At 40.0% G+C, this 26,444-nt stretch overlaps 2 protein-coding genes across 2 annotated transcripts in view; both read right to left on the reverse strand.

Annotated features, from left to right (window-relative positions):
• Nucleotides 1-26,444, reverse strand: part of LOC114546120 (low affinity immunoglobulin gamma Fc region receptor II-like) — a 1,096,214-nt gene that overhangs the window by 615,768 nt on the left and 454,002 nt on the right. The gene's annotated exons all lie outside the window — the stretch shown is intronic.
• Nucleotides 13,936-20,857, reverse strand: LOC114545257 (myelin protein P0). The gene is made up of 3 exons (XM_028563551.1): nucleotides 20,731-20,857; nucleotides 16,464-16,799; nucleotides 13,936-15,252 (listed from the first exon to the last, which is right to left on the reverse strand). Exons 1-3 carry the CDS (start codon nucleotides 20,786-20,788, stop codon nucleotides 15,074-15,076), a joined length of 573 nt encoding a protein of 190 aa, XP_028419352.1. The 5' UTR covers nucleotides 20,789-20,857; the 3' UTR covers nucleotides 13,936-15,073.

Here is a 26,444-nt window from a genome sequence, read left to right on the forward strand (position 1 = left end):
CTACAGGACAGATGTTCAGCATCAGTCAGCGTCCACTAAAAGTTCTGCTTTTGCCACTGACAGACTCAGATTATTACTCTAAGTGTCTGACAACATTATGGGATGGATCCCTACAAAGATAGACCTTTTAGTTAAAGAGTAAGATCCTTTTATTTTAACATGAAACAGCCCCGAAATCACCATCACCAAACTCCATGTCTTACTTATAGGTGGACTAGCAGCTGGAGAGGTGCCAGTTCACCTCCTGGGCACTGCCAAGGTGCTCCTGAGCAAGGCACCGAACCCCCAACTGCTCGGGGCTCCTTTCCATGGGCAGCTACCCCCCCACTCTGACATCTCTCCATTAGTGCATGTATAGGTACTGAGCATGTGTGTGTAATTCAGGCCTGTTTGCAATAAGAACAGAGTGAAAACATTGTAATTTCCCCTTGCGGGATTAATAAAGTATACATTACATTAATATTATTATATATATATTTTCAGGTTCGAAATTGTGCTGTGATGCCTTCAACTCCCCTGGTTTATTTGCATTGTGTCTCTGTGTGTTGGATAAAGTCCCTCATGGTACATAGTGAACAAACAAACTTTTCTTCTCTCTGAGAGAGAAACCAAAGAGAGTCAGTGAGCCCACCTCAGAGGAAGGACTGCTGCTGCTGCTGTGAAGGACGGAAACAAGTCAGTCTGTGGTACGATGGGACGGACACCTCCTCTGCTGATGCTGCTCCGTGAGTACAAAACCTGTTTTTTAAATCTCAAATTATTTTATTCAAAGCATGTTATTAATATGAGAGGAAACCAGGCAGCGTAGAGAAATCTAAGGAGCGTAAAATACATTTACTCACAGATATGATCAACTCTACGCTCAAACTTTGACTCTGAAAAGTTGAGTTCACAAATGTGAAGCCTCCTGTTGTCCTCGGGTCAAATTCGACTCGTTTCAAAGTTTCTATATCATAAATTTGGGTTTCTTTTAACCAAATTGCCCCAAAATAATATGGATGATTCCATAAGACTCTCTTCACAAAGGACATTAAGGATCCGATCTCTATTTTCATAGAATTTTGGGTGTTGTTTACAACTTTATAGCATTATCCTGACTAAGGTTTGACATATCTGTGATTATCCATTACCTTCATTCCTCTGGTCTTAACCATTAGTTCAAATCATTCATCATTTCTGCTTTTTTTCTTACACAAAAATTTGAAAATGTCATATAAATATTGACCATTAAATCCTAAAATAAGTGTAAAACTAGTGCAAATAAATAGGTCTAGTGGTGAATATACTGGTGGTGCCAAACATGTTGAAATAAGTGACAAAAACAGTGTCTAAATTTGGCCTGGGAGGACAACACAAGGGTTAAGGATTGTATGCCAGTGGTGTTTCTTCTATATACATCTATCTAAACAGGAGATAAATCTATAACAGGAGGTTTCAATGTAACTAAACTGTGCATTAAACTCTCTAAAATGTCAGATTTAATGAAAAAACCTCAACAGTGTTAAACGACATTCTCACCTCAAACCACAAAAAACATCCTGCCAACCTTTGTTTTAAAGTTCAGCAGAGAGTCTGTGGTCTGACTCATAGTCACTGTTCAAACTCAAATATCAGTTATTGGAACATTTATTACTGCAAACAGTTACAATTTCATTTCATCAGAGAGCCAAAAGTCTCTGTCTTCAGATCAAATGTAAAAGCTTTTTGTTAGGAGTTCATTTTTTTTTTTTTGTGATTTGAGTCTCATTTCTCTTCAGTTCTGACATCACTGCTGAGCTGCACAAGAAATCAAGGTCAGTAAGCTGAGACACACCAAGAGTTCAGATTAAAGGCAGGGTTGGTAACGTTTTACAATATATATACATTTTTTATATATGGTCTTAATACCCCATCAGCAATAAATACCTCCTGGGCTCTAAACTTCTGTAATCGTGTATAAAATCACCAACCAATCAAACCTAAGGTGCCGCTTTTTAAGAACCAATAAAATGCCTCCTTGCCCCGCTGGCAATACTCTACCCGGGGAGGAAACTTAGCAAAGACTCAACAGGGACTTCAATCACAATTATCTCACACATTACTGAAAAATGATACGCTCACATACTATACTGAAACCTCACACACACACACTATTGTAACATTATCACACACACTACTGTAATGCTCTTCTTGCACACACTACTGAAACACTCTCACACACACCACTGGAAGGGAAATCCTAGCATTTCAGACTGACGCTGACAAAGCAGCGACTAAAAAGGGCTGCAAGAGGACAAGCTAGTAAACATGGGCAGCTTTGCAGCGATGGCGACAGCTGAGGTAGCTGAAAGGCATTAAAAGTGATGCCGTGGTTGCCGTCTGTTACCTCTTAATGAGACATGTAAAGTAATTTTGAGAAGTGAAATTGTGGTCCATTCTCTGCCCTGCTCTGAAGTTCTGTGTTTGGGTGGAGCCCTCGAGGACATGCTACTTTTCAATTCTTGCTAGCTATACATCGGGTTTGATTAGTCTTATGATCTTTCCTCCTTTTTTGCGCTATTGTGTATGTGCACGCGCTTAGTGACGTCGTTGATTACCGTGGGTGTCACCGGGGGTGTGGTGACTGTATTAGTGTGTGTGTGTGTGTGTGTGTTCACTTGTGTGGTTTGGCCAGGTGTTGGCATGATGGCTGCAGGGTGAGCACGTGGAGAAACTTTCTGTTGACCATCACGTCGGTATCTTCTATTACTGCACTGTCTGAGCTATCTTTGCTCGGCTTATGAAATGCATCAATCCAAGTAAGTGCTGTTTCTTGCTAAGCTTGTGGAATGGATCAATAAAGACATTCCATCAAGTGCAATGGTTCAGCGTGACGCGTCTTCAGTGTAAAACCACATGTCTTAGCCTGCTGCGGCGTTTGGATTAGTTTTTTTAGTTTATATGCCGCAATACTAGCTTTTCAACATTACCAACCCTGCCTTTAAGTTACTCAAACTGGAGTCCTGGGTTGTTTTTCCATCTTCTCCCCTGTACCTGACACAACACGCTTCCACCAACGTGTATTTTTAACATTGAATGTTTTGCTCAAAACATAATGAAATATTTGCTCCCTCCAGCCTCTCTGACTGTGAGTCCCAGCAGATCTCAGATGCTCGAAGGAGAGCCTGTCTCTCTGAGCTGTGAGGAGGACGACAGCTCTGCTGGATGGACTCTGAGGAGGAACACATCGAAAGAAACCAGAGCTGATTGTAAGGACTGGGGAAAAATTGCAGCTTCGTCCTGTAACCTCAGCGCCATTCTCCCATCGGACAGTGGAGTGTACTGGTGTGAGTCCAGAGAGGGAGCAACCAGTAACAGCATCACCATCACTGTCACTGGTAAGATCAGACTGTGGAGTCAGTATTGATGAAGCTGTGTGTGAATGGATGACATGCTGTAGTTTGTCTCTGTGTTGAGGTGGACCAGTGATCCTGCAGAGTCCTGTCCTCCCTGTGATGGAGGGAGAAGACCTCACTCTGACCTGTAGAACAAAGATGTCCTCCAACCTCCCAGCTGGTTTCTATAAAGATGGCTCCTTCATCAGGACTGAGCCTGCAGGTCACATGACCATCCACCATGTTTCCAGGTCTGATGAAGGCCTCTACAAGTGCAACATCAGCAGTGTTGGAGAGTCTCCACCCAGCTGGGTCTCTGTCACGGGTGAGGAGGTTAAAGGTCTTTATTCATTCACTGATTTTTGGGTCACTTCCTGTGTGTGTCTGATTGCATTCTGACATGAAGTGACCAAAATCTTGAGCACTTGGAGAAAAAAACAGAGACCTCCTTATTCAAGCGGACCAGAGTTCTGTTATTTGGTTCGCACCAGAGTTAGAATAAGCTTTTACACGGCCCCAAACCAATTCGTCAATTTTCCCGACGTGGCTATAACGCACCGCAACTCCACTACGCACCTTGTGCCACAAGTGTACCGCGCACTGGATGGGACCCGTATCCCAACCCTCCCCCCATCTGATGGATACCGAGACTATAGTCATGTGACTTACATGTTCGCTACGTCACAACTTATTCGGCAAAGCTGTTTCCGTCTCACATTTTGCGCATCAACTCTTTTTTGAAAAAGGCAAAAACCACCTCAAGTGAGCGTAAAAACGTTTTTGCGAATTTGAGGATTTTTTTTCAAATTTTTGTCGTTTCCATCAACCTTTTCTAATGCGATACTTCAAAATGCACATAAAAAAAGGTTGATGGAAACATGACTAGTGATGACACAAAAGACACAAAAACTACATAGAGCAATGAGACCCAAAACAACTATAGGAGTCTAAAAAACAAACACTAAAAGACACAAAACCATCTACAAACAGACGCACAAATAGGAAAATAAAGAGACAAAGTGATGCAACAGTCCACAGATACACAAACCCCTACAAAGAGAGAAAAACATTTACAAAAACCTGCAAATTAGCCACAAAGACACGCAAAACAGCTACAAAGAGATGCACAACCGCTACATAAGCCGCTTTCCGACCAAGTAGTTACAGGAACATAATATAGGAAAAGTCCACTTCTAAACAGTTCTACTAACTCTTCCCCCAAAATCTTTTTTTCCCCATTTGCATTCGCACTGGCCAAGTGGCCATAGGGACTATAGGAGGGGTAAGGGAGTGATGCAAGCATGGCAACGGTCTTTTCGTTAAAATCAGAAAACAAATACACCAAAAAAAGTCTGAATTAAATACTAAATCTAATGTATCTAGCATATTTGTCATAATTTAAACAAGTCTCCCGAAAAGAAACGGGTTGCTCTCTCTCCTCTGCCTGCTGGGCTGTGTGTGTGTGTGTGTGTGTGTGTGTGTGTGTGTGTGTGTGTGTGTGTGTGTGTGTGTGTGTGTGTCCGAAAACTTTGAAGCAAATTGTCAGTTCGGCATTGATTTTAGCAAGACTGCCTATATTCAAAATCTAAGCAGTTCATTTCTCGCCTAAAACGTTGTCAGAAGTGAATTTGGTGACGAATAAGATGGCGAAAACTGTTAAAATTGTCCCGTTGTTGGTCTGTCTGTACCGGAAACCTGAGCCTCGTTGATCTAGGTTCCTGAAAAGGGAACAGCGAACAGACCCTACCCTGAAGTAGGAGCTGAAAGAGTTACAGGAACTTCAGCCAGAGGAACTTAAAAATCCTACTTTTACTTCACAGAGTCTTTAAATGACAACAAAGAGACGCAAAACAATGACTAAGACATGCAAAATGACCCAAAAAGTTTTTTTAAAGTATTTTATCTATTTATTTGATCTTTTCTTCAGGTAAACCCACCACCCCTCCACCTCCTCCATCCCCCTCCAGCCCTGGCTTCTCCTCCTCGTCTCCTGCTCTCCTACCGTCCTTGCTGTCTGTCCCAGTCCTCTGTGGTCTGGTGCTGCTGGTTGTTCTGGTCCTACTGGTGAGACGATGTGTCCACAGGAAACACTCAACAACAACAACAACAACAGGTGAACCTTTTCGAAATCTGTTTAATATTATTATACCTTTGTGAGGGTCAAAACCTTGATAAAAGATATTTTATTTGAAGTGCGGTTGGGGGTTAAGATTTGATTTAAATTATATTCTTACTTTTTAATAATTTTACCTACAACTAAAACAGCATCTTAACTGAACAAAGTGGTCTTTAGTTTGTGACGTTTGGGCCTGATCAGGAGGTGTTTTCCTGTGTGAAAATGTATCTTTGTGGTCAAAGTGTTTCTCTGCTGCAGCCCGGCTTCCTGTTTTCTGATGAAAACAATCAGTTAAAGTTGGTCTCGTACATGTTTCATCGAGGACAGATTCTTACACGATAACTTGTCATATTGTTTGAATAATGTGAAAAAATATAAATGTAAATTTGTGACATTTCAGTAAAAGGTACATTAGTTAATTAAAAAGAAATCTGTGATTTTCACGGATATAACATTTTAAGCTGCTCTATGGATATTAATACTACAAATGATGAACTAGTATTTTGCACTAAAGCTTGATTTATGATTCTGCTTTGAATCTAAACATAACTACACATTGACGCAGACGGAAACTGTGACTGGTCTGCTTGGCCGTTGCTCGGTAGCGTCACATTCCCCCCTACTCGTTTTCGGTTTCTCCTTCTCCATGAACAACACACACACACACACACACACACACACACACACACACACACACACACACACACACACACACACACACACACACACACACACGCTCTGCTATTCTCTTAAGAAGATACGCTACGACTCAGACAAACCAGTTCACAAGTACAAATCCTCATAGTGCTGTAGACTCTGTTTACAGCATACTTACAACCAGAAATCAGCTTTAACAGTACTTCGTGCATCAGTTACTAGTACAATACTAGTACTAATAGTATTACAATAATATGTAGTATTTCATTTTCCAGAGACTGATCCAGCTCCAGTCTACTCAGCAGTGGAAAGAACAGAAGAAGTCAGTTATGAAGCAAACAGGCGGAGAGGTACAGCTGCTGCTCTTCAAGGGGGATAATCAGTAAAGTATTAAAGTAATAAAGTATTAAAGTAATCGACTAGCTGAGATTAATTGTTTGATGTGTGGGAGAACGTACAGTAATGGTGAGGCACTTTAAGAACACAAAGCTGTGATTGGTCATGCATGTGTGGATTTGAGCCGATATGGGACTGGGTTTGGGGCTATAACTAAAAAGGATCAAAACATTTTGTCTGCAGGACTATATTCAATTTCAATTCAATTTTATTTAGAGTATCAAATCATACCAGAGTTATCTCGACACACTTTACAGATAGAGTAGGTCTAAACCACACTCTATAAAATTCCAAAACCCCAACAATTACAGTAATTCTGCTAAGCAAGCATTAGCAGTGGCTATTGCGACAGTGACAAGGAAAAACTCCCTTTTAGGAAGAAACCTCGGCAGACTCTTGGTAGGCGGTGTCTGACGGGCCGGTTGGAGGTGTGATGAACAGTGGCGATAATAGTCACATTAGAGATAATGGAACAGTGACTTTGAAGGTCATCGTTGAAGTTCATGTCACGTCGGATGCGGCGGACACAGCAGGACGCAGCAGGATGCAGCCGGGAATTGCAGAGAATAAACTCCGAGGACTCCGGGGAGTAAACTCCCCAGAGATAGGTTAGTAACAAGCATTTCTGGGACAGGATGCATACAAAAGGAAACAAGTAGAGATGAGAGAGCAGCTCAGTGTGTCACAGGAAGGAAGGAACTTCCCCGGCAGTCCAGAATTATATTAGCATGACTAAGAGAGGCAGGTTAAAGAGAGGTGCCTGGTCGGGCTAGAACTCTCCCCAACCGGATCGGGCTGTACTGGCCTGCCTCCCTCTACTCTCGCTATATTAGTTATTATATGATAAATAAAACTGATGACTAAGAAGAGGAGCAGGTGGGCCGGTTAGGCGGATGCTGCAACTCCTCACTCCTTAACGTTTTCAGTTTACTCTTTCAGTTAAAGGTGTTAATAATAACATTGTCCTCTAGTTTCGTTTTGGGTTTTATGCTACCTTTGTGATTTGCTTTTAATGTTTTCTGTTGTTATGGACTGTACTGTGTTACTCTAAATATGTCTCGGACACCAGGAAGAATAGCTGCAGCCCTGCTGTAGCTAACGGTAGCTAATGGAGTTTCTAAAAAAACTAAACTTATCAATGTAAACGCTAGCATGCTAACACGCTAAATTAGATGGTGAATATTAATGGGTAATGTCCTTACCCAAAAATGTACACGCTAGTTGTTAGGCTGTGTGGAGAAGAGAAAGTCAGCAGGGCTTGAACTTCTCTCTCAGCTCACGTTTGTAAAATTCTGTCACTTTCCACGAACGACTGAGGTCAACTTTATGAATGTTTTCCAGAAGAGACTTTTTGAACATGTGCATAGTTTTAAAGATATCCCCCCAAACCCTAAGAGCATCTTCATGGCCTTAAAGGAGAGTGATAGTTTCCATTTAGCCAACAGGACGGAATCAGCAATGCTATATAAAACAGCATCATCTGCATATAGGTGAATTTGATTTATTTATTTATCACTTTGTTTTACTATTTACCTCAAAAGAACTAAATATGATTATTAATGACAGGTTAGGCTTGAAAGTGACATTAGGTTGCTACTGCAGGAAGCAATACTGTAAGTAATAATAAATCATCTACCTGCCACATTTCATGTGATGTATTTTACGGAAATTGCGAAACTGATGCTCGACGCGCGTGCATTTGTAGGATATCGGAGGAAATATGGAGACATAACAGCCACATAATGGCGACTGGTCACCATTATGGTACAACATACCACACTAATCTCCCGCCAAAATGTCAAATTTATCTTTTGTTTGAATTAGACTTCCTGTACCCTGATACTCTTTTTTTGTGAAATACTATTTTTGTAATACGTACTGCAGTAGCATTACACTAACAGGACTGCTACACCACTTATCATCACGTTGTTACATAATTGTCTTTTGCAGAGAGCGATCGAGCTGACGTGAGAGGAACTACAGACGTCAGTTATGGACAAATAGTGATCGGACCAAACAGGGCGAGAGGTACAGCTGCTCTTCTGATTCATCTTTGTGACTTATGTGTTTACTACAGTGTCTTTTTGTTCCAATATATACCTGATGAGGATTGTATTCCAACCACAAAACAACTTGTCTAACACTTATAGTTCGAACACAAAATCTGTCAAATATGTTTGAAATAGTTTGTTTGTGTTCAGAGTTTCCAGCAGAACCAGAAGTCGTCTACTCCTTGCTGCAGCCCACCGTCCCTCCTTCACACCAGTCCAACCAGTGAAGTCTGGTTGTTTACATTTCTTTAAACCAATCACAGTCCTCCTGGGCGGCGCTGATCTCCAGACGCAGCGACGGTGGCTCTGCTAATAGTCTCAGGAAGGAACTTGTTTTGGTGGAACATCTGCACCCTGATAAATAAAACTCCACATCCAATATTAAATGAAGTTAACTGTTGACACAACACAGTAACGTGAGCTATTTAAATTAGCTGATACATGGTTAAACCTCATTGGCTCTTACCAGTAGCCTGACAAGCCAGACCCAAATCCAGATGTTGAGGTCTGTGAACTCACCATTGACGGAGCTCAATCCGAGGGGCGGGATAAACGGTTGTCTTTCAAATTCCCTCTGCACGTAATAGGATAGAGCTACAACCAGGCAGAGCAACGAAGAAGGTAGCGAAGCTAGTTGATAGGTTAAACTTTTGCCGTATCCGGTCGGCAAAACTCCGAACACATCTTCCTTTTTTAAGAATGACTTCAGCGCCGTTCTTTGTTCTTTTCTCAAAGAAAAGTTGAACTCCAAGTCTTGCAGAAGACCAATGTTCACCAGCAGCAGCAGCCATAAGCCCCGCCCCCACCGACTCTATACACGATGTGATTGGCCTGACCCAAATTTGGTTTTTCCAGCTCGCAAGCCAATGGAGAGTGCCTATCAGTCCCAAAACCTCCCAGTTAGAGAGGAAATGCCCTAAACATATTCTTCGTAAATCTTTACAGAACCAAGCAGGTCTGCCTTGTTGCACCATCCAAATCTTCTTCTAAACTTGACTTTTTCAACGAGTAGCTTAAAGGTTGTTGTTGTTTTCTGTAGCGAAGGGAGTTTGAGAACGGCAACACAGAGAGTGCAGACATGTCATGATGTCAGGCTTTATCCTGGAGATGTACTTCCATTGATCCAGGCTAACTGGCCCTCTACATTGACAAGATTTACTTCATGATATGTTGTGTGTGTCTGCCTCTTGTTTAAGTGTTATTTATTTGAGGTATTTCAAAATAATAACTTTTTTAAAAAGAAGCTATTATTTGTTTAAAATATGCAACGATAATGTGTGTGATTTATCAAATATGAGTCATTATTTATGGGGGAGAAATGCTGTTTATTCAGTGAGCTGACTGATGACGATGCATACATTGAGCCAATCATGTGCTGAGGCTTTGAGAAGAAAGAAAGCATGATGTAATGCAGTCAGACAGCCAGCAGGAGGCAGCTTTCACTCTGTTTCAATTCAGGAAGTCTGCAGAAAGATCAGTTTAAACACTGGAAGGGAGAAAAGGCCCCGCTGCACAAACAGAAACAGAACTGCATTCATCATAAAGATGTGAAAAAAGTTAATTTCTATCCGACAAATAGTTTGAGTGCATCTGTTTCCTGTCCAATCTGCAAGTAAAACATGTTGGATCAGTTCCAAAAAGTTATACTTTCTGAATGAAAAACATGTCATGTCTCTTTCAGGTTTTTCTGCCAAACACACATCAATCAGATGCTCCTCGATGTGCCCAGATCCAGGTTAAAAAATAAAGGTGACCAAGCCTTTTTCAGTGGCTGGTCCAAACATCTGGAATAGTTTACCTATTCATATAAGAACATCTCAAACCGCTGAAACATTCAAGTCCTTGCTTAAGATGCACTAATATTTTTTTAGCTTGTTAAGCACTTTGGTTAACTATGGTTGAACTGAACTGAACCATGGAGCTGAACTGAGATTTAACAAGACAAATATGTTAAACTAAAACCCATACACCTATTTAGACACACCTTTTGCCTACATAATTAGGTCTCCAGTGTTGTTAAAGAAATAAAGATGATCTGAGAGCTGATTCCAACTGTTTTATCCAAATGGTCCCCACAGAGAGAGAAGAGGAGACTGAAGTCATGAAGGGGATGACTGCATGCTTTCATTTGAAGATTATGACTAAAGTGAGGCAATAGAGAGAGTTACTGGGTGTAGATTCCTTTTACTTTAGAGATCAGAATCAGCACATACAAAGACTCTGACTTACACACACAGAACACTTTACAGGAATACATTTTGGTTCCACTTCTTTGGTTTGGTTACTGAAGTGTGTAGGGCACCATGATAGTCTTTGAATATGGTAAGGTCACCAGTCTCTAAGTACATTGACTATTTTATTAAACCCTGTCTGTCTTCACTCCCAGCATTTGTCCAGGACACCACAGATGTTCTGAATAAGATCACACAACTACAAAACATAGGCTCTGATACATGACTAGTCACTATGGATGTAGAAGCATTATATACGAACATTGAACACACAAACGCAGGGTCTTGCCGCTCTGACATATTTTTTAAGTAGGAGAGCTGAGTCGGAAATGCCACCCACTGATTTTTTATTGTCATTAACTAAATAATAATAATAATAAAGAATAATAATATCTTCATCTTCCAAAACAGCCTTTAAACAGATAAAAGGCTGTGCTATGGGGGCCTGTTACAGCCCATCATATGCAGGTCTATTTCTGGGAAAATGGGAGGAAGATTTTGTCTTAAACCAGGAAAAGAATGCCTTTATTATCTGGTGGGGACATTACATTGATGATGTTTGTTTGTTTTGGTCTGGTTCAGAGTCAGATTTGAAAGAGTTCCATGTTTATTTGAATAACATTAACTCCAACATTAAACTATCTTTGGAATATAGTAAAGATTATATTCAATTAATTAATTACCATATTCAAAGACGATCATGGTGCCCTACACACTTCAGTGTTTAGAAAACCTACTGACAGGAACACTATTCTTCATGCTAGAAGCTTTCACCCTAAGGGGTTGAAGGAAAATGTTCCATATGGACAATTCCAGCGAGTCAGGAGAATTTGTGACCTGGATAATTCTTTTGAGTGTAAAGCAAAAGAGACGACGTCACGCTTTAAGGAACGGGGTTATAAAAACACAACCCTCCAGGAAGCATACAGCCGGGCCAAATCTGCAAATAGGATATCACTTCTACAAAGAAACCCACCTAAGCCAACAAACGTTATTTTTGTTACCACATATAGTACAGAGGCAGAACAGATTAAGAGAATAATAAGACAAAATTGGGGTATTATTGAAAGTGATGAGGTGCTTGGTCAGCTGTTTCCTGAGCCACCTTTGGTCACTTTCAGGAGATGTCCTACAATTCGAGACAAACTGGTCCGCAGCCATTTGAAACCAGAAGGCCAACAAACTTGGTTGGGATCTAAACCCAAAAGGGTCATATAAATGTCAACACTGTAATCATTGTACAAATGTATTACAGTCTAAAACCTCTGTTGATACTGTATCCCTAAAACTGTTTACTATCAACCACTTCATAAGCTGTAAAACTGTATTTGTTATATACAGACTGGAATGCCCTGAATGTAAAGTGTTCTATCTATATAACATAAATATGCAATTTGCACGGGCAACATGAACTATCCTATGGCGAGGCACTACAGGGAACACCATAATAGTGATCCATCGACCATACAGATCTGTGGAATTGATCCTATTCCATTGTCACTGAGGAAAGGGGACAGACAAAAACAACTAAACCAGAGAGAAAGTTTCTGGATTGATAAACTTCAGGCTACTAGTTATCCAGGCCTGAATGAAGAACTTGATCTCAGTGTTTTTCTCTAAAATCACATTGTTTATTTTTCAATTGGGTCTATTTGTATTTGTGCTGTGCATGTTTTGAATGTAACCTTGGGTTGTAGTCAAATACACCGGTCTATTTAATACCAAGGAGGACATCTAGTGGTCTTTCTATAATCATACAACTCTGAACCTTCCTCTACCAAATGGAGGCTTTTGATTGGTTGTGTTTTTTGATTAGTCTGTTTGAAGGCTTATAAGAAGGTCTCTTCCTGTTTTGGAAATTGTTGACTCCCTGACGAAGGCTTGTATGCCGAAACGCGTCGGAGTACTTTAAGATTTATGATGACCAAGCCATAAATAAAGGCTTTGTATTTTTCTAAAAGAGAGTGCCTTGGAGTTTCCTTATTGGTTTCTACATTAGAGTAATATATGTTGATGGATCATCACAGACTGGTGTAGGTCAAAGTTTAGTCCGAATACTGTTTAGAAACCGTTTACAGTTTTTTCAAATGCTATAAAATTGAAGAAAACACGCCGTATTATTCACACAAAGCAACAACTAAATAAATAACTAAAGATTTAACTATTAAATAGAAAAACACAACAAACAGCTCCAACAATAACTGTATTTAATGAAGCACCTTTTATAGACAAAGTCCCAAAGTGCTCCATGAGAGAAAGAGAAAAGGTTTTGCATGCATTACAGCATGCAAAACTTCTTCAAACACAGAACTGAGAAATGGAAGAAGCAGCAACTTTAGTCCCATAATGTATATTTCTACTGGCCGACAAAATAATTATATTTCAAAGGGGGTACATTATGGTCAAAGGTTTGAGAAAAACTTCTTCAAACATGACAAATCATTACATGTCATTTAGCTGATGCTTTTATCCAAAGAAAATTACAATTACTACATATGTAAGAGGTTGCATGCCTCTGGAGCAACTAGGGGTTAAGTGCGTTGGTCAGGGACATGTTGGTTGATGTATCTCAGTGGGAATTGAACCCGGGTCTCCCACACCAAAGGTATGTGTCAGATCCACTTCGCCATCACCGCCCAAACTGAAACAAGAGAAGCTGCAGACTGTCGACTTTAACTTTTATGGACAAAGTGCTCCACGACAGAAAGAGACAATTGTAATGCAGACGCAAAACACAGAACTGAAAATGGAAGAAGCTGAAGACTATAAGATCTTATTCTTTATTTTATAAAGGACAACACACATTAATTAACATTTCTGTGCCAGTGCCAGTGTTTTGAAGCAACACTATATAACTTTTCCTCTTTGGTCCCCCTACAGGTTGGAAGCGGAATTGTCCCATTAGGTCTCATTGGAACTACAGATCTGCTACCCGATCTGGCAAACTTGCATAGTGCGATTATAGCCGGTAGCAAATGTGAATGCCGAAGTGCCGTTCACCCTGTTACGAGTTGATGAACCACTGAAACGATTTTGGAATCATTATTTTAAAAAAAAGGTACAAAAAGTTCTCTAGTGTTGCTTTAAATGTGATCTATAATTTCCAACTGTAGTCCTTTGGCCAGATGATTTTAGACCAGAGCAACAGGAAACAGCGAGACATTAGTACAGGTTAAACTACACAGACAGAAGTCAACAAGACACCACACAGACAGCTAGAGCAACAAATAAGATTTCTCAGTATAAGCCGTGCAGAGCTACAGGGAGCAGCAAGACATTAGCACAGTTACACATCAATACACACAGTATAAGAAGCCATGCAAGCATCAATACACAGCCAAGAAACACAGACCTGAGCCATCTTCTTGCACCGTTCAACCATGCAAAGTAATTTACCCCCCCAAAAGAAATATTTCACCGGGTGTAAATCATTAATGACGTTTTTTTAACTTGATCATCTTATTGAAATGAAAACTAAAAGCAGCTCGACCAGCTGCAGAAACCACATCCGACGCGTCTGTAAATGTTTATGAACAACGCGCGATGCTTTAGGATTAATTTCCTAAAGTAAACCAAAAAAAGAAAAGTTGTTTACGGACAGGAGCATGCACTCGGCTCCTCGTCCTCTTAACCCTCGGGTTGTCTTCCTGTAGACCGGGAACTTGTTGTCCTTTCGGGTCAAAATTGAAAATAAGTTTTTTCTTTTGCTCTTTTTCTTATGTTTTTTTAAACATTTGTCACTTTTTTCGACCCTTTTTACATATATGGTCAAACATAATTTAAATGAAATAATACCTATTTTTTTTATTTAAAAAAACAAATCGTGGATTATTTTTTAATTTAAAAATAAGAGGGGACTAAGAATGTCAAATGTCACGACGGGCCAAAACAGACAGGGAGGACGGGCCAAACTTGGCCCGCGGGCGCCCAAATTGGGCGGTATTGATCCAGAACAACCATTCCATCAGGAAAAAAAAGGAAATGTTTTTAATCTTGTTAATATATTTATTTACAGAATAAAACTCAAGAGGCTAAATAAAGTGCAGTGCAACATAAAAAAAAGTGCTTTAAAGTGCAGAAAGTGAAACATGAAGAACACATACAGAGATATAACTTAAAAGGTGTTATGCAATATTATGAAAATCACAAACTGCTGATATGAGCGTGTTAACGGCTGTGTTATCATTTCTACGATCTTAACTCTTAGTGAACAGATTTGTCTCTTCTAAACTTAAACTGTTGATTCTTTCTGACGCAGGACTCAGACACTCAGGTCACCTCGGTGCTTTCAGGATTCGGAGCTTTGTATGAAGGATTCTCTCTGTGACAGTTATGCCGTTTATACATGACAAGAAGAAGAAGAAGAAGAATAATAACAAGAAGGACTGCAACAACTGACAGAGTGACCACGAGTCCAGGATATCTGCCCTCCTGTCCAGCTGGGGGATCTGCAGAGCAGAACACAAGAAGAGAGGAATCACTAAATCTCTTCTACAACTCTACAAACTCGTGACGCAACGACGAATTGGCCGATGTTCGCCTCGGGGACGGCGAGATGGCGGTGGCCGATGTTTGCGTTTTTTTTGGTGAGGCTATTTGCACCCCTGGTGCAATTAGAAATGAATACTATTAGTACCCCGCCGGTGCACACAGCAATGTGTTCTATTAATACCCCGTCTGGTACAAATATCAATGTATGCTATTTGCACCCCTGTGTATTTACAGTACCTTGGCATATATTTACACAGTTATCCATACTACTCATGTATTACACCTTTTTGGAATATTATCGCCCTGACATTCTTACCCTAACCATAACCAATACCACTCCTCTCGCCTAAACCTAACCAACCCAACCAGAGCAGGCATATTCATGAGTCTTCCCCTACCACCCTGCGCGGGCCCTGACTTGCGCAATTGCATGCAAATTATCCAATCCAAAATCTCTCTCTCTCTCGAATCGCGATACGAATGTGAAATCGATTTTTTTGCACACCCCTAGTAAACATTTTCAACGTGGAGAATCACAACAACATGTTCCAGTTTTCAAACAGCTACTACAGTAGTGTGTATAACACGGTTAGCTCAGCAAACAACAGACAGACATAAAATACTGTATCCAGTTTCAAGTTTCAATTTTCAAATACAACATTTTAAAAGTTGAAACATCGCTCAATGAGTAAAAAAAAAACAAGTAAGAAATAACAGTATATTACATTTCATATCACAGTACAGGTTACAATTACAGTAAAACAAAAAAACAACAACAACAAAAAAAAAAATCTGAAAAAACAACACTACAGACAATACTAGACTTGGCTGCTGCATTTTGATAGTGCTTAAAACTGATTGGTGTGTCTCCAATTAGGCAACCATGTGTTTGCGCACCTGATGGCTGTGTTTCATAGATTGGCTCATAGGTCATGTGACCAGTCAGTGCTTTGGAATCGCAAGGAAGTGACATCATGATATACTTCTGTGTCTAATGTAAACAAGTGTGTTGAGTGTTTTGCCAACAGTGTGAGGCTGACATTTTGCTAATGGTGGTGGAAATCTGGGCCAACGCTTTGCTCCTTGAGTGTAAGGTTTTGATAATTGTGTAATCATTTTGATTTCTCGGTGAGCCTTCTCGGCAATCGTTGCGTCTCTACAAACTCACCGGAGTCGGAGACGGTCAGATCGATGAGCTTCCTGCTCTCGTTGCCCCCGGTGATTATAACTCGGCAGTCGTACGTCCCGGTGTCGTTGACGCTGACGTTCTTCAGAACGACGGAGACGTCTCCGTGCATCATCTCCGGGTCTCTCAGCTCCACCCGGCCCCGGTAACGTGGGTGCTGGTACTTCTCGTACGCGCGCTGGTTCCTGTAGAAGAAGACGTAGCCGTCGTCCTTCAGGTCTCGTCTGTTCCACTCCAGCAGAGTGACGGCGCCGTCTGAGAGAGCCCGACACCCGAGAGTAACGTCCTGCTCGGGCTTCACCGTTAACTCCTCTGGCTCTGAAAACACAGAGTTTTACGGTGAGCAGAGAGAAGTCTAACTTAGATTGGAAGGAATCCTGGTTCTCTTTAGGGCTGCACCACGTCAGAATCACATTTATTGGCCAAGTATACTTAACATACACAAGGAATTTGACTTTGCTATGTGTTATATATATATATATATATATATATATATATATATATATATATATATATATATATATATATATATATATATATATATATATATATATATATATATATATTCAACAAATAGACATGTAGCAGTAAACATTCAGTAAACGACTAGTAATATAGACACATGCTGTACAATACAGACAACAATATACATATAGGCACATATCAACACAATATACAAAAATACAAATATGACATAATATTAAGACAAGTAGATGTAGAGTGCAAAAAGTAATAGTGAGGAAAATAGGCTGGTATTGTGATTGCGATAGGATTCACGATATTGTAGGCAATGATCATTTTTGTATTGTTACTGTCATTTTCATGGAAAAATATTTAAACGATTTTATATATTTATGAATGAAAACATCGCTATATATATATATAAATAAAATCTATCTCTCTCTCTCTCTCTCTGTAGGGGGACTTGAACCAGCGACCCTCCAGTTCCCAACCCAACTCCTTCTACACACACACACACACACACACACACACACACACACACACACACACACACACACACACACACACACACACACACACACACACACACACACACACACACACACACACACACACACACACACACACACACACACACACACACACACACACACACACACACACACACACACACACACACACACACACACACACACACACACACACACACACACACACACCTCTATCTATCAAAAATGTATCGACATCGAAATTTTGACGCCGTTATCGATGTACTTTTACCATGCCGATAATTTTGGTAATTCAGTCCTGTTGAGAAATTTTCATTTCAATGTGCATTTCAATTTTAGACATTTTCAATAAATAGCCATAATAGTTCCCGCTTTGTGTGTTCCCTTCAATTATTTAAAAAATAGAGCTGCACCGATTACAACTTTCTAGGCCGAAACGTTTTGCATAGAATGTTTTGAACAGATAATGGATCACTATAAAATAGAACTATAAATGACACCTGGTGTGGGAAATTAACACACATTTAAAGTGCAACGTTATAGAAGAACCATTTCCTTCTTTTCACATCCAATATCCAACTAAAAAAATTGTGATATATTTAGCAAACTAAACTTCTGTATGTATGAAAACAGGGTAAACAGGTAATGGCAATAATATATAAATAATAGAGATGCACCGATTGACGGACCGGTGACCGGAATCGGCCGATTTTCACGTCATCGGCAGCCTCTCTCTCTCTCTCCTCTGAGGCTGAAAAACTGGAACATGAAATACGCACTCACGTGGGTCCCGTGAAATATGACAGCTACAGTTTATTGGAAAATAGCATTGAGCACCCTGACTTTGATGAATTTACTGTTTATCAGACCCCAGAGGAGACAAGAAGCTGACGTTAGCGAACGGTGTGGTCCCTCTGCCGCTGACGCCCCGCTGGCCGCTGGTGTGGTGCTGATGTTGCGCGATGTTAATCACGCGGGGCCCGAGTGAATTTGACATAAAATCGGCATAAAATCGGCATATGTCAGATTGACCGGCAGGTCGCCTGTCATGGCCGATGACGTGAAAATCGGCCAATTCCGGTCACCGGCCGGTCAATCGGTGCATCTCTATTTAAAAAAAAAATTTAAAAAGCGCAAAAAATAAGCACTTCTGAATCAGAAAAAAAATATCTCACCTTCAATATTTGAGCCTGTTTACAGTACAGGGGTTTGGAACACAGGTTGTACTGTGTGCAGTACAAACATTGTCAATAAACTATGAGGACCAAAAAGAAAATCGTTAATTTATCGTATAGGTAAAATGTGCAATTAATCGTGATTTGCAATTGATTTGCAGGTCATATGTGCAGCCCTATTATATATATATATATATATATATATATATATATATATATATATATATATATATATATATATATATATATATATATATATATATATATATATATATATATATATATATATAAAAAAGGCAAATATAATTAAATTAAAACAAACATTTAAAAATCCAGATAGTCAATTAAAAGATCTCTCTCTCTCACACACATACACTATATATATATATATATATATATATATATATATATATAAAAAAAATATATAAATACACACACACACATAATAATAATAATAATAATAATAATAATAATAATAAGGATACGATGACTAAGTGGGTAAAGGCAAATCATAACACAGCTGGAACAGTCTGCTGAAACACGACAAAATTACAATATTCAAAAGCTAAGACGATGTTGTTGATATCTATATAATATCCATATACTGTCCACTCCAGGCCGAGTCAGAACAAGTACTCCTTACTACGGTAAGCAAAAGATAAAAGTCTTTGAAGGAGAAGTTGTAGATTAGTTTGGAAGTAAACGTTGTTCCCTCTGTTTTTGAACAGAAGATCCCATGATAGATGATGTTCATCGTCACATGAGAAACACAAACTCATCAAACTTCCCACTTTGTTCTATTCCTGATGGCTTTTATTCTGTCGCCGACGTTCACATTAAGACACAAATATCTCATCTTAACCTTTGTGTTGATTTTGGGTCACATTTTGGGACCCGTTTTCAATTTTTATTCTATAATCAGAAAATATGGGACGTAGAAATAAGCGCTGAAAATGTGAAGAAGAAAAATTTAACATTTTAAAATGTTGGAAAAAGCAAAAACAAGGAAGGGAGGACAACACAAGGGTTAAGCCCTGAGAGGAGGCTCTTCTCTTCATCAATCTCTAAATATCTTATTTTATATTTGCAGTGTTTCCTTTTGGATTTTATTTAGCAGTGGGGACAGGTCCGAACACTCAACACAACAATTTGCAAGACCAGGCTTTTAAATGAACTGACAACAGAAGTTATACAACTCAAGGACACACACACACACACACACACACACACACACACACACACACACACACACACACACACACACACACACACACACACACACACACACACACACACACACACACACACACACACACACACACACACACACACACACACCGGACACACACACACACACACACACACACTTTTTCCTTTCTTTTTATATATATAAAAGCCGGATATATATCTTTTTATATATTTTTATATATATATATATAAAAAAAAAAAAATACAATATTTTAAATAAATATATCAATATAAAAAAATATATATATATATCCAATCTTACTTTCCCCTTCATTTTTATTTTTTTATTTGTGAAAATGGGTTCATTTTTGTTTACAGCCTCATTTATTTCTAAGATTTCTTTTTTCTTCTGTGAAAGAGTGTTTTTGTTGTAATTCTGGCCACAACAATGATTTACATAAAACATACAAAAGTGAATAAAAAGGATTTAAAGACTTCAGAAGCGTATAAATGAGCGTCTCTAAACCACCTGAAGGGAAAGTTTTCAGCCTCGATTTCAAATAACAACGGAGTCAGAGAAGATCTGGAGAGTTATGGAAGATTATTCCAGATCTGCAGTGAATAGAAACTAAAAGCTGCTATTGCAGGTTTACTCCTTCTGACCCCTGGAGGGGGTTAAGACAGAACTCAGAGGAACTGAAACAGAGAAAGAAAATGGCTGAACCGGTCTGTCAGCAACAAAGATGAATAAACTCCAACATGTAAACAACTCTGATGCTTTGATAGCTTTACTAAAAAGTCTCCTGAAGATGTCCTGTAATAATATAGGCGTATATATATATATACACACACACACACATATATACATACATATACATATATATACACATACAGACATAGACACACACCTCTTACCTTCAGAGGCAGAAAGCGGCAGGAAGAGCAGGAAACACAGAACAGCGGAAGGCAACATGTCGGTCAATTTTGAAACCTAAAACAGCTGTTGCGGTTTTCAGGAAGAAGAAGGGAGTTCCCCTTGTCACGTGTAAGCTCACGTGGAGCCCTAACCAAACGTCTGCTGCTCCAGTATGAAGCATTGACATCTCTGCTGTCTGTCCCCAGAGTCTCAACTACACACACGGAGAAGCAGCACTTTCCATGCTCTACATAGCCTACTGTATAAAACATCATTATTATTATTATTATTATTATTATGGACAGAAACTCCCAGAACACTGCCGGTCCACTGCGACCCTCACTTCTTTTAAATAAAGACTAAAGATTAGGCCTTAAAAAAAAAACAATAGTTAATTTCCTACATTATAACTTTTATTCTACTTCAACCTGTTTTTATATTCTATATTCTCTTTAGTGATTTTTGTTTTTAAATGTATTTTTTGAATGGTCTTGCTGCTGAAATGTGCTCAATAACAAAGCTGCCTTATTGGGGCAGCAGAAACAACTAGTGAACATAGACTAGGCTACTGTATGTTCCTGTATTCACGTGATGCTCAAAGTCTTTTATCCAAATACTACCGGTATATGTGCATGCAACCACGCAACAAGACAAGTCCGAGTGCTTTTAAACTGATAGGCCTACACATTAAAACGTCAAATTCACAAAGACAAGCGTCGTTAACTAAGATGTCAAGCATATGCGGTTCCTCACCCTCTCATGGTGTCTCCTATTCCTGGTTGTTGCTGCCGGAGGAGCCGCGGAGCTTTCCCCCGTCACCCAACGCGCTTTCCGGATCCCTCCGTCCGTCTTTGTTGACATTATAATCCGCAAGAACAGATCCAAATCCATACTGCGGAGAGAATCCTCCGCGTTACAGCCGAACTCTGGTCCACTAATGTCGGTCTGTCGGTCTCCACGATGCTCTATGAATGAAGACATCCTCTGCTTCTCCTCAGCCAATCAGTGCCCGAGAAAGTTTGAGCTACTCTTTTTTTTTTTTTTTTTTTTGAAAGAACTTTATGAACAACAGGTACACTTTAGTCTTGCATAAAACATAATACAAGTAGCACAAAGCCAGGTAGGGCTGCAACCAGTGTTGCCACAGTTACTTTGAAAAAGTAACGAAGTTAGATTACAAGTTACTTTATTAGTTACATGCAGCAGCTGCCGACAACCCCCCCACAGCCTCAACATAAACATGACAACCGGGGCTACTTATGGTTCCTAGAGTCTCTGGAAGTAGACTGGGGGCCAGGGCCTTCAGCTATCAGGCTCCAGTATTGTGGAACCAGCTCCCAGTCTGGGTTCGAGGAGCAGACACCGTCACCACATTTAAGAGTAAACTGAAAACCCTCCTCTTTGATAAAGCTTATAGTTAAGGAGTGAGGAATTGCAGCGTCCGCCTAACCCGGCCCACCTGCTTCTCCTCGTAGTCATCAGTTTTATATACTGTATAATTAATAATCTAGCGAGAGTAGAGGGAGGCAGGCCAGTACAGCCCGATCCGGTTGGGGGGAGTTCTAGCCCGACCAGGCTCCTCTCTTTAACCTGCCTCTCTTAAGTTATGCTATTACAATTCTAGACTGCCAGGGAGGCTGTTCCTCCCTAAGACACACTGAGCTGCTCTCTCATCTCTACTTGTTACTTTTGTATGCATCCTGTCCAAGAAATGCTTGTTACTAATCTAGCTCTGGGGAGTTTACTCCCCGGAGTCCTTATCTGCATTTCCCGGCCGCATCCTGCTGCGTCCTGCTGCACCCGCCGCCTCCACCCATGCTCTGCAGCGCCACGTTACATCCCCCAACGCCCTGCTGTGATGTTCCTATGCACAGAGTAGTCAGGATCCGGTATAGGAGACTGCACTACTCAGTATGACACGATGTGCCCTGCTATGACATGAACTTCCACGATAACCTTCAAAGTCACTGTGACTTCTAATGTGACTGTTATCACCACTGTTCATCACGCCCCCAACCGGCCCGCCAGACACCGCCTACCAAGAGTCTGGGTCTGCCGAGGTTTCTTCCTAAAAGGGAGTTTTTTCTTGCCACTGTCGCAATAGCCACTGCTAATGCTTGCTCTTGAGGGAATTACTGTAATTGTTGGGGTTTTGGAATTTATAGAGTGTGGTCTAGACCTACCCTGTCTGTAAAGTGTCTCGAGATAACTTTTGTTATGATTTGATACTATAAATAAAATTGAATTGAATTGAATTGAATTGAACCGGTTTACTGTGAGGCAGCTCAGCGCTGCCAGTAGTAGGATCTGGTTTATTATGGCACGAAAGAGAGCGAGTCAGCCGTGTTTAAGGGCAGCATTTCCTCTACAACATAGGCCTACTGCCAGACCAACTTCTTCAACTCTCCCCTACTTACTGGTTCATCACCGGAGTCCAGCTTTTGTTGTTTGGGTGGTGGGGGGGGACCTCCTCTCTGCTTCGCTCCACCTGCTGGGACTTGCTCTGTAAGTTTGACTGCAGCGCTGCGACTCCAAATGGTTCTTCAGATTTGACGTCGTGTTTTTGTAGCTAGATAGCACTTTGTCGCCACCAGTGTACAACCAACCTTAATACTGCCGTCTTTAGCTGACACAAACTCTAAATAGTGACTGTATTTCCATCTCCCTCCTCCCTCCATTGTTGTTTACGTTTGAGTCACTGCGTGGTACACGTGAACTGTCCACATGCTGAAAACGTGACTTGTCGCATACGTGACTTCACTCCCCGAGACGCAAGAAGAAAGCAAAAATGTATATTTTTACTAAGGAAAGTGACAAATAGTAACGCACAGTGACTTGGATAAGTAACTTTAATCTGATAACTGGTTTGGAAATAGTAACGCGTTAGATTACTCGTTACTGAAAAAAGTGCTCAGATTAGAGTAACGCGTTACTAGTAATAGTAGTAGTGGCATCACTGGCTGCAACTAATGATTTCACATGAAATGGATCTTCATTTTCAAACAGTCCTGACTTAGAAATAGTTTTATGCCGATACATGTAAACAATGAAAGACAGAAAAGCCTCTCATCATCTTTAATTAGCTTTAAATCTGTTATGTAACACTTTATATACCAACCAATCATACTTGAAATGTTTGAAATTGTCAAAGTTTAAAAATGTATGGCTCTCTGACTTAAGATATCTCAATGGTGAAATGACAATGTCTTTTTATCAGTTTTTTAGTTATGCTAGTTAATGACCAGTTTATAAAATAATACTCAACTTGGCAGCTTTGGTGTCAAGAAATGGCCTAACTTGTTTATTCTGCAAAATGAATTCAACTTTATTTGCCACCTTTTTTTTTTTTAAAGATTACAGCATCATCTGCATACATCTGAACATCAACATTTTTACATGCCTCTGGCAGATCATTTATGTACAGTGTAAACAGGATTGGACCAATCATGGAGCCTTGGGGGACCCCTACTGGGCATTCACAGAGTGGGGACTTTGCATCATTAATATGAACACATTGCTTTCTACTAGACAGGTATGATTGTATCCAGTTGAGAGCTTGCTCAGAACAATGTAAATATGTTAATTTAGATAAAAGAATTTCGTGATGACTAGTATCAAAAGCTTGCCTTAGGTCTAGGAAGACAGCACCACCATAATAACTCTTATCTAGGTAGCTTTTAACCTTTTCCAAAAACAAACAGTTGGCTATACAGTTTAATGTCTTATTTAGAGACAGACTCATCCTCTATGTCCCCCTGAGATATTCTGAGCTGCATCAGAAGCTTTAATAATTACAATAACAACAATATTCACAATGTAATCAACAGTGTTGGTCATCTTACTTTAAAAAAGTAATTAGTTACAGTTACAAATTACTCTCCCAAAATGTAATTGAGTTAGTAACTCAGTTACCACATTGTAAAAGTAATTAGTTACTCAGCAAAGTAACATATAATATCTTTAACATCAAAGATGTTTATATTAACTGATTGAAGAATAAAAACACTATAAACAGTATTTTAGAACATGTGGTATTTATTTGAACACAATAGATTGCAGCCTGCCATATGATATGCATAGAAATAAAAACTATATATACACTACATAAATATTATGCACTTGAATTTTATAAAATAAAACTCAAGTGCAAGGAAAATGACCCGAAAAATTTGGGCTCGGGCTTGGGTTAGCAGTAGCAACAAGTGTCCTGTTAGCATGAGTTGATGTGAGGGGCTTCAGAAGATTGGAGTTGCTTGAGGCAGACGTGGATAAAGTCTTTTTTTTTCCTGGGCATAGCGTGCATGTTACATAAACATTCTTGCCTTTAATTTCAATGAGCGAGAAGTAGTGCCGGTACTTCTAGTTCGAGAACGCTACATTTGAATGTCCCTGGCTCGTCGCCATTGTTGCTGTCTTGTGTTAAGTGGTAGTCAGAGCGTGCAGTGAGACAGCGTGAGCAGGGCATCCGCCCAACCAGCCAATCATCATCACATTTGCAATGGTGTCATCATCCCCCCCCCCCGCCCCTGCTCTCTCCAGGCAGCTGATGTGTAGCCAAAGCCTGATGACACCTCGCGCTTCATTCAACCAAATTGTAGTATTCTCAGTAACGATAACGGCGTTGCAACGGTGGGAAAAGTAATTAATTAGATTACTCCGTTACTGAAAAAATAACTCCGTTAGTAACGCCGTTATACTTAAACGCCATTCAATGTTAGTTGATTTTAAATCATTAGCTGGAAGAAAGGCAACATGAGGCTTTATATTACCCAGCAGAAAACAAGCATTTAAAATTCACTCCATATAAAATATTAACTCGATCAAACACACAAACAGATGACATGATGGAGAGCTCTTTACACCTGATTATAAGATATTTGGTGCTCCTGCTGATATTTACAACTAAAGAAACAACATTGCCTGTTAAAAGCTTGCTGTGATATATCAGCGCTGAGTACAGCTGGGCTGAAGTAATAGATTACATTTGCTAGTTTAATGGAGCAAAGTATTTCTGTGTAATACTGCTGAGTTTATATTGTCTGAACATCTCTGTGTTGGCTGCTTCATTCTGCTCTTAAAGAACATTTTAATGACTTATCTTTTATCTGAGCACCATTTTCAGGTATCAAATAAATAGCCTAACGTTTTTCTTTAAAGCAATAGTACTTTCACTCGAGTAAAATGTTCTAGTTCTCTAAAAGGTAAAGTTCATTTGAAGTGAATCCTTCTCAGTCTGACCCTCCTCTGGGACCATCTCATCATGGAGACCCTAGAGGATCTCAGAGCTCCAGATGATACAGATCCCAGACTCATCGGGTACACAGACCCCTCCATCACGCTAAGGTGGAGATTCACGGAGGGGATATGTTTTACTCGAGTGAAATGTCTTTGTACTACTGAGCTCTGGGAGTTGTAAGACGGGCTCATCGCCCGATGCTTCATCAGCAGCAGCAGCAGCAGACGGTCCTGATCTCTTGTTCTTATGTCAGGACTGCAACGGTTACAAGAAGCAGTGCACCTGCAACACCTGCTACCAGTCCACGGTATCGACTAACAGGAGAGGAGTTTCTATCCTCAGAACCTGAAGATGAATCAAACATCTGGATCAGTAAAAGTGTGATAGTGGAGCAGCTTTCATCCTCTCTGATGTTAGAAACTGCAGCTACAACATGATACTCAGAAAAACTCACTGAGAGAGACTCACTCACCTGTA

Source organism: Perca flavescens, chromosome 19, assembly GCF_004354835.1.
Source record: "Perca flavescens isolate YP-PL-M2 chromosome 19, PFLA_1.0, whole genome shotgun sequence".
NCBI lineage: Eukaryota > Metazoa > Chordata > Actinopteri > Perciformes > Percidae > Perca > Perca flavescens.

Coding starts and splice junctions, on each gene's coding strand:
- LOC114545257 (XM_028563551.1), bottom strand. CDS start 20,788: ATGTTGCCTTCCGCTGTTCTGTGTTTCCTGCTCTTCCTGCCGCTTTCT. Junction 16,800..20,730: donor GCCGCTTTCTGCCTCTGAAG/GTAAGAGGTGTG, acceptor CTGTGTTTTCAG/AGCCAGAGGAGTTAACGGTG. Junction 15,253..16,463: donor TCTGACCGTCTCCGACTCCG/GTGAGTTTGTAG, acceptor TCTGCTCTGCAG/ATCCCCCAGCTGGACAGGAG.